The sequence below is a fragment of the Neofelis nebulosa genome, chromosome 12 (genome assembly GCF_028018385.1).
Source record: "Neofelis nebulosa isolate mNeoNeb1 chromosome 12, mNeoNeb1.pri, whole genome shotgun sequence".
In the NCBI taxonomy this organism is placed as follows: Eukaryota; Metazoa; Chordata; class Mammalia; order Carnivora; family Felidae; genus Neofelis; species Neofelis nebulosa.
The window spans coordinates 93497440-93506391 of record NC_080793.1 but is presented as its reverse complement, the minus strand read 5'-3'; the positions used below and the strand labels follow the sequence as shown (position 1 = coordinate 93506391).

Below are 8952 nucleotides of genomic sequence, written 5' to 3'. Positions count from 1 at the left end.
AATGTAAAGGACTGTAGAACTACATGTTCCCAGAATCCAGTCTCCAGAAATAAGGACAGGAGCCAGAGTATCAGCATAAAGTCAATCACTGGGCACAGTCACACATGTTTTGGAATATGTGTCAACTTTTAGCCAGAGAAAAAAATACAAGCATCTTTTGAAAATGAAAATAGCTGACATGTACTTTTAGTTGCATAATCCGTCTCTCTGAAGATTTGAACGTCACAGATAACACTGGTTTCCTGCGAGAAAGGGGCTTGGTGCCCAGGAGTAAGAGGTGGGAGGAAGAGTCATCACTGCATATTCCTTTGTATGTTTGACATTGAACCACACAAAGCTATTGATTCTTTGAGATATTCCACTAAAAGAAGGACAAATGTTAACAGTCAATGTTGAATGACAGCACAGGATGCTGGGAAACAAAAAGTAGTGATTTCTGGTCCTGCATGTGTAGGCTGCACGACCTTTGTCTGATAGGCTGGGGCTTTCCAGCAGAGGAGAGCATTAGTAAGGCCCGTCCTGCCTGAGTCTGAGCAGCTTCCAGCGCCGGAGGGCGGCGAGGACAGAAGGACCCATGTGCAGGCACGCACGCAGGATCTGCTGAGACCATGCTAATTTGGAACCTCAGTTCCATGCGGCCTTCAGGACCCATGTGTTCATCAGAATACATGTTCTGAATCTTGTTCAGAAAGTCCGGCCTCGGTTGAAGTGAGTCAAGAGCCAGGTGGGAAGCAGAGTGGGTTGAGGGACACAAACTCGGCCCATGGATGAAAACGGAAGCAAAGGACCACCGAGTAACACCTCGGTGCTCAGAATCTGAGCAACTTGTATAAATTGCCTCAAAAGGCACACAGCAATTGTGTTGCCCCTGTGCCATTTGAGAGGGACTTGTGGTCCTTGCCTACCTGCCAGAGCCCTCAGGGAATGTCTCCCCACCCCCACCCAGGGCCCTGGCCCTCGGCCCCTCCCCCGCTGCAGAATGTCAGGAGCCCTACATTCTGTCCCTGTTTACGTTCAAACTTTCCCCCCCTTAATTGGGTCTCGAGCATCTGCTGGAGCAGGTCGCTGTCCGGGACCTGGCCTCGACATTTCTCATTGTGGTGGCTGTAGGGTAGCAGTGGTCCCTGCCCCAAGCCTGCGGGGATGGCTTCAGAAGGAGGTAAGCCTGTGGGTTGGGCAGGTGTGTCTGCGTGCCTGCCATCCCTCAAATCCGTGGGATTCAAATGTGACACTTGGACAGGGGCACATGGGGGCGGGGGTGGGTGTTGAGTAGGGAAAGAGGGTGGGGGCCAAGGACAGCTCATCTGGGAGGCTGGGAGCCCGTGGAAACCTGCAAGGACCCTGGGGAGGAGGCCGGGTCGAGACCTCGTAGGGGAAACGCCCTGGGTGTGGACAACAGATGGAGGCAGGCACACTGCGTGTCTCTGAGTCACACACCACTTTGACAGTTTGTAGGAGAGGTGGCACCGTGTCGTGGTGGTGGCACAGGCAGGGTCCCAGGGAAAGGACAGCCGGGTGTGGTATTCCTCAGACACCTGGACCTCCCCCACCATACCCTCCAAGGGACTTGACTGCAGATTCTGGGTCTCCATAGTGCCTGATAGGGATGTGGGGGGAGATGGTCTGAGCCAGGACGTGGTTCAGTGGGGCGGTCTTATGGCCAGTGTCCTCCCCGGGAGCGGGGCTGGAAGTTCCTCTAACACCTCCGGCCCAGGACTTCCACTCCTTCCAGCCCAGAGCTGACTTCTCCCCAGCCCAGGTGACCCTTTTCGTAGATTCAGCAGGGACAGGGCATCCGGGGGCCTCAACCAAGGTAGGCCTTGGGTTCCTCAGCTGTTCTGGGTCCCTCTTCCTCTTGAGGACGTGCGGTCCTTCCACCTGCTTCATCTTGTCCAGTGTTTCCTGGCCAACCCTCAGCCCTGGGAGCCACCTTTGAGGTGAAGGGTCTGCTTGTATTCCTCGTCCCTGTGCCGTGGATGGGGAACAGAGTGTAGTGTGGTTGGGTGTCCCAAGCAGCATCTGTGAAAGCTGAGTCCTCCTTACAGGGGGTAGGAGGGGAGCCTGGACGGGAGGACCATCTTCTCTGGTTGTATCACATGTCGTGGGACACCTGTTGATCAGTTAGATGTGCAGGTGTGTCCCTTGCCCTCCCGAACGAGGACCTGCATGGGTTCTTCATGAACAGGCACAGGATCCAGCCCCTTTTCCTTCTGGCACAGGGCTCATGCTGGGCTCCTCGTGTGTCTTCACTTTCACTGTTGGAGCTGGAAGGGGAAGACCACAGAAGCCTGCATTCCCACAACCAGTCCCACGTGACCCAGCTCCAGAGTCCCCCCACCCCAACAGCCCCGCTGCCCCCTCTGCATTGCCCTTTGCTAATCTTCTGTAGCCACCGTGGGCTGCGAGTGACAGGAACCAGGGAACATGACGCCTGCCTCACACTCTCCCAGGATCCGAGCTGCTGAGCGGTGGCAGAACCTGGCCCGTGCGGCGTGTGGGCTGTGGGGGTTCCTAAGACGGGGTTACGTGGGGGCTTGGAGGCCGCGTTTATAGGGAGAAAGATATTACAAGCGTTTGTTTTCTTATGTTAGGACAGGAAGAAAGGGAGGGAGTTACACTGAGCGTCAGGTTTTGGGGGTCTGAGCAGGAGAGGGGCCCAAATGGTTTAGACGCTGCCCGTTCACAAAGGCCCTTCAGGTGACTCGGACGTGCCTGGGAGCAGAACCCAAGCTGCCTGGGAGCCGGCCGAGGGCATTTCCCACAGGGCAGATGTCCACCCAGCCCCTCGTCCAGGAGGACAGCCCGTGAGGATGGAGGGTGGTGTCTGGGGTCCTGGGGAGGTTCCCAGAGTCAGTGCTGGCCAAGGCTGCCTCTTCCAGGCAGGCAGGCTGTCTTGTTGAGAAGGGTGGGGACAGTAATTGTCGTCTGGAGGCCAGAGCATGGAAGTCACTCCAGGACACTTGCAAACCGCACCTTTTCCTGTAAGTGTCCCTCCCGTGTCGCGATTCCCCACTCTGCTCCCTAGTGAGCAAAGAGGCCCAGGATCCTGCGTCCTGGCTGCGATTCTCCGACTCGATCCGGCCCTTCCCTTCTGTCCACAGCATCTCCAGTGCTGGGACCGCATGTGGCCATGGACCCGGAGGCGTCCGTGTCTTCTTTGACGGCACAGCCGTTTCCCCCACCTGCTGCTGGCGCCTCGCACTGGTCACCCCGGGGGCAGCGCTCGCCGCCCCACGTGACCCCGCCGTTCACGCCTGGCAGCCCCGTGGTGCTGCCCACTTTCTGCAGGACACCGCTGGTGGCAGGAGATGCCGTCCATGGCCCAGGTGGGACCCGGGCCTGTAACGTCATCGTGCAGGTCAGGTCAGAGTGGGGGCCCGCAGATGCCCCCCAGACTCAGACCGTCGTCCTCACCCAGGCCCCCGTTCGCTGGAGTCCTCCCGGGGCCCTCTGTGGGGGTGCTGCGTGTCCCACACCCCTGTTCCTGGCAACGTCGGCAGCGGAGAGCAGCGTGTCCGCCCCAACCGTCGGGGGCACCTGGGCCGGCAAGGGAGGCTCCACCCCAGGCCTTCGACCTCAGGCTCCCCCCCTGGCTGTCCGGCTGGCCCCCATGGTGCCCCCGGTGACCGCAGGGCCGCAGCCCCCCGCAGCTGCCAGGGAGGGCAGCCTGGCCAGCGGCCCCTCCAAGGCCTCGCCCGCGGACTCCTGTAGCCCCAAGAGTGTGTACGAGAACTTCAGGCGCTGGCAGTGCTTCAAGGTCCTGGCCCGCAGGCACCTCCCGCAGAGCCCCGACGCCGAAGCCCTCTCCTGCTTTCTCATGTGAGCGCCTTCTGCCCCCCGCTGCCCTCAGCCAGGACCCTGGGGTGTGCCCAGGGCGGGGGCCTCAGGGTGAGGAGAGGAGGGTGTGAGCCAGTGCCGCTCTGGGAAGGCAGTGCGGCGCGGGTCCTCTGGGGTCCCCCCCCGGACACGGGGTGATGGCACTTCCCGCAGGGGACCGGGGGACCGGATCACTGCCTGGCACGGCACGCTCAGTATCGTCAGTATGGAACGCAGGGTCCGGGGTCAAAGAGCTCCCTGATCCAGGTGCGGGTGGGTGGTCAGCCTGGAGCCCAGGGCCCGGGGCTGCCCAGTGTGAGGCAGTGACAGTGGTCGCCTGGAGGGGGCTGGTTTGCACGGCCAGACACCGCCTGTCACCTGCCAGCACTGAGTCACGCTGGGCGGGGGAAACGTGCTGCACAGGGCGGGAGTGGGGCAGGGTGGGGGCCACCAGGCCACAGCCACCGCCTGACCCCGAGGGCTTGCAGCCCGGTGCTTCGGTCCCTGGCCCGCCTGAAGCCCACCATGACGCTGGAGGAGGGAGTGTGGCGGGCCGTGCAGGAGTGGCAGTGCAGAAGCAACTTTGACCGGGTCATCTACTACGAGATGGCAGGAAAGTGAGTCAGGGTCCCAGCCCCAGGCCGGTGGGCGTGAGGCCGGGCTGAGCACAGGGTCCTCCTCACCTACCTGCCCAGGCTTCAACCCCAACCTGATCGACACCCACCCCTGCCTCCATGTGAAGGTCTCAGGATGGGGGCTGAACCTGCGACCCCGGGGAGGTGGGACCCCCGCTGTGGCTGGGCCGGGCTGGATCGGCCAGCCTGCTGTCTCCTGGGGGGCCAGAACCATGGCTGCCGCTGCCGGGCACTGCCTCTTCCGGTCCCCCCCACGGCCTCCGCCTTTGCTGGGCTCCATGGCAGGGCCCCTCCTCAGTGTGGCCTGGGTCTCCTTACCCCCAGGTTCATGGAGTTTGAGGCAGAGGAGGAGATACAGATTCAGAAGCTGCAGTGGGTGAAGGTGGCCCAGGGCCCATCTGCTCCAGCCCCACCCAAGCCTGGAACCCAGGGGTCCCCAGCCCTGGAGGGGGGCCGGCAGCCAGGTACAGCACCCACATTCCCAAGGGAGCTGGCGGCCAAAGGCAGTGGGGCCTAGGGAAGGTCGCCGTCCCCACGTCCTGTCTCCTGCTTCACGTGGGCCTTGGTCTTTCAACCAAACCAGCCGCAGAGAGCCTGGGGTCGTAGCTGCCCTTTGTCACCGTGAGATATTGACCTGGCCAAGTTGGTGACTACTCTCCCACCTCCCTGTCAAGGGACCCAACGAATCTCTGCCTGGAAAGCGGGCTGCGGGGGGAGACCCTTGGAGAATCGGTGGGTCCTCTGTTGCTCACAGGAGACCCTATTAGATGCTCCTCCCCTCAGCTCCCCCGTCCCAGGGTGCCTGTGGCTTCAGGTGGCCCCGACCCAGCCCCCACCGACATCAGTGTCCCCCAAACCCTGCCCTCTCCACAAGCAAGCTGGAGCCCCTCTCACCTCCTCCCTCGTTCCCGCTCTGCCTCAGCCTGCATTCCCAGGAAGGCCGGCTCCAGGGCCCAGCCACCCTGCCCTCAGCCACACAGACCCCCGCAGCCCAAGGCACCCAAGGAGATCCCCCCTGAGGCTGTGAGAGAGTACGTGGACATCATGGAGGGGCTGCTGGGGCCTGCCTGCTCAGCCCCGGGGGCGCTAGCGGGTGAATGGGGACAGGACGGAGAGGAGCCACAGCAGGACGAGGACTCCATCTACCTGGACCCGGGTCTTCTCAGCTACATTGACAAGCTGTGTTCCCTGGAAGACTTCATCACCAAGGTGGGCTGGCCCACAGCCTGGCGTCTGGAAGATCCCAGGCATTGCCACTCCGACACCCGGAGTGGGGCTGTGCCTAGGCCTTTGGGACCAAGCACTGTTCCTCGTTCCTGAGCTGTGTGTGTGCAGGCACGTGTGTGTGCACGTGTGTGTACTTGGGTGCATGTGCTTACGAGCATGTGTGTACTTGTGTGCATGTACGTACATGCAAGGGTTTGTATGTGTGTGTATTTGAGTGAATGTGCTTATGTGCATGTGCGTGTGGGTACTTGTGTGCATGCATGTGTGTATACTTGTGTGCATATGCGTCCATTTATGTGTGTGCATGGGCATGTACTTGAGTGCCTGTACACACGTGCAAGTGTTTGTGTGTGTACTTGTGTGAACGTGCTTACGTGCGTGTGTGTGTGCCTGCATGTAGTGTGCGTGTGTGTACTTGCGTGCATGTACGTACATGCAAGGGTTTGTATGTGTGTGTATTTGAGTGAATGTGCTTATGTGCATGTGCGTGTGGGTACTTGTGTGCATGCATGTGTGTATACTTGTGTGCATATGCGTCCATTTATGTGTGTGCATGGTCGTGTACTTGAATGCATGTACATACGTGCAAGTGTTTGTGTGTGTACTTGTGTGAACGTGCTTACGTGCGTGTGTGTGTGCCTGCGTATAGGGTGCATGTGTGTGTGCTCTTGTGTGCATGTGCATACATGTATGTGTGTGCATGTGCGTGTACTTGTGTGAATGTGCTTACGTGCGCATGTGTGTGCCTGCGTGTAGTGTGCGTGTGTGTACTTGTGTGCATGTACGTACATGCAAGGGTTTGTTTGTATGTGTACTTGTGTGAATGTGCTTATGTGCATGTGTGTGCCTGCGTGTAGTGTGCTTGTGGGTACTTGTGTGTATGCATATGTGTATACAGGTGTGGGTGAGCCTGTGTGGGTGTCTGTGTGTGGCCTGTGTATGTGTACGTGCATGTCTGTGTGTGCATGCATATGTTTGTGAGGATATGTTGGGGTCTACCATTTGAATGCTTCTGTGTCTCTGTGTGGGCACATATGTGTTGGGGGGGTGTGTGCATATGCGTTTGTGTGGCTTTTGTATGTGTGTATGTATGTATGTATAGGCTTTCTCTCTGTGTATGCATGTGTGAAATTGTGTTGTCTGCGTGTGCGCCTGTCTGCGTGGGTGTGCAGCCAGTGACCATGATGGTTCAAACATCCTGCCTTGTGCAGAAGGCGGGGTGGGGCTTCACGTCACCACTTTCCCTCCGGGTCCTCCTTGGCTCACAGGTGCCCCCTGCCAAGGTGCCCACAGCCTGTTCCTTCTGTCCCAGGTGGAGGCAGTCCTTCACCCGCGATTCCTGGCAGAACTGCTTTCTTCAGAACCACAGCTGGATCTTTTGGCCCTCGCTGAACAATTGGAGCAGGAGGAAGGACTCTCCCTTGCAGAGGTGAGCGGGGCAAAGAGAGACGCAGGAGAGGACCCGAGCCAGGGGACGGAGGGGACCCAGGTGAGCCAGGGGAAGGGGGGGCACGCAGCACAAAGGCACACGTGACGCGGTCCCCCGCTCCCCTGCCTAGGAGGCATGGCACTGGGGAGGCGAGCTCCAGGAGCTCCAGGGCAGGTACTGAGCAGAGAATGGCATCTACAGGATGGGGAGCCTGGGGAGGGAGGGAGGGACTCAGGGGGATATCAGGAGAGCCAGGGCCTCACGGGCCACCCGTCCCCTCCTGCCACCCCCCGCCCCCCATGCCACCGTCCCACCTCCCCTCTCGCACTCCCGTGCTGGCCAGTCACCGTCACCTCCGTCCTCCCAGCTGGTAGAGAAGAGACTGGTGGCCTTGGCGGTGGAGGACGGTGTGCCCACAACCCCGAGTCACTGTGCAGCGACACTGGGCTCCGGGCCCGAGGGTGAGGCCAGGGCCCGGCCAGGGGTCAGCCGTGAGGCCTGCCCAGCAGAGAGCGAGTGCCAGGACCTCCGGAGGCACAGCCGGGCACACGCGCACCCGTGCAGACCCAGATCCTTTGCCGCGTCTCCAGGACAACAGGAGCTGCCTGCCCTCCGGGCTGGTGGGCTCTCCTCTCCTCCCCAGGGGCCAGGGCGCACCCCTCCTCGGCCGGACCCCAGGGATGCCCCCGTGTTCAGAGAGGCGCCCCCTGCTAGGGAGCCTGGCGGGCCAGCAGATGGGTCCAGTGAGGACGAGGAGGAGCTGCCCAGCCTGGCCTTCCTCCTGGCCTCTCGGCACAGCCTGCTGCCGTGGGGGCTCTCCCAGAGTCCTGCTCCGGCCCCGGGCCTCCCCAGCCCTGGAGGGCGCGGGCCGCGGGGAGCTCCCCAGGCCCCCGCTGCTCAGAGAATAGGCCGCAGCCCAGCCGCTCCCCCAGCTGCCAAGTCCAGAAAGCGGGCTCTGCGTGCGGGTCTGGCCGCTGCCGGCAAGACGCCCCTCGCAGGGGCCAGCCTCAGGGGCTCGGTGCGGGCCTTGGCCGTGGGGCTGCTTCGGCCCTCTCTGCCTCCAAAGAGAAGGTGTGGCTCCTTTGTCCCAGGGAGGAGGAAAAAGCAGCACTGCAGCCCCTAGGGAGCCCTGGGCCCACCCTTCAGTGCTGATCCTGGCTGGGGGGAGAGGGGGAGGGCACGACTGCGGGCGGGGTGGCAGCAGCCCCCAGGGGCGCTGCGTGTACGTGGGAATAAAGATGGTTTTGCTGGGAAATGCGTCTGGGCCGCTGCATGGAGATGCCCTGGCCGGAGGGAAGGGGTCTGGGAGGGGCCTCCAGGGGCTTGCGGTCACCGTGCGCGTCCCTGAACATCCAGGGATGGGCGCCCTCTGCACCACAACCATCTTCCAGAGTGCAGTCTGCAGTCAGCCCCGTCTTCTCCGGGAGCCGCCCTCTGCCTCCCTGCAGCGTCCAGCCATGGGGCTGAGCTGGGGCGGGGAGGGGGGGCTTGGGGGGGGAGCTACATCCTCCTTGGCTCCTCCAAGGCTCCCTGTGTGGGCCTGAGGGAGGGCAGAAGGCCTGGCCTCAGGGGACAGGCTCTGGGGCTCTGGCCTCGTGCTATGAGGAGCATCTTCGAGTCCCAGTGGGACCGTTGAAATATGAGGGATGGGGGGGTCCTCTTCATCCCCGTGAGGATGGACTCGGGGAAAGCACGAGGCGGGACTCGGGGGCCACCAGCCGAGGTGTGCGCTGCGCTGTCCCAGGCGGCACCTCCCGGTCAGCTCACTGGGCCTCCACAGGGAGCCTGGAGGGAGCCAGGCTTCACCGTTTTCTGAGGACCGTGGGCTCCGGGAGGCCAGGGGAT

General features: G+C 61.6%; 1 protein-coding gene across 1 annotated transcript; it reads left to right on the top strand.

Moving 5' to 3' along the window:
- The first annotated feature begins 555 nt into the window (after positions 1-555).
- Positions 556-8349, top strand: LOC131492198 (NUT family member 2G-like). Its single transcript, XM_058695908.1, has 7 exons — positions 556-1159; positions 3102-3819; positions 4305-4433; positions 4776-4915; positions 5374-5660; positions 6991-7107; positions 7475-8349. Exons 1-7 carry the CDS (start codon positions 1144-1146, stop codon positions 8228-8230), a joined length of 2163 nt encoding a protein of 720 aa, XP_058551891.1. The 5' UTR covers positions 556-1143; the 3' UTR covers positions 8231-8349.
- The last annotated feature ends 603 nt before the right edge of the window (positions 8350-8952 follow it).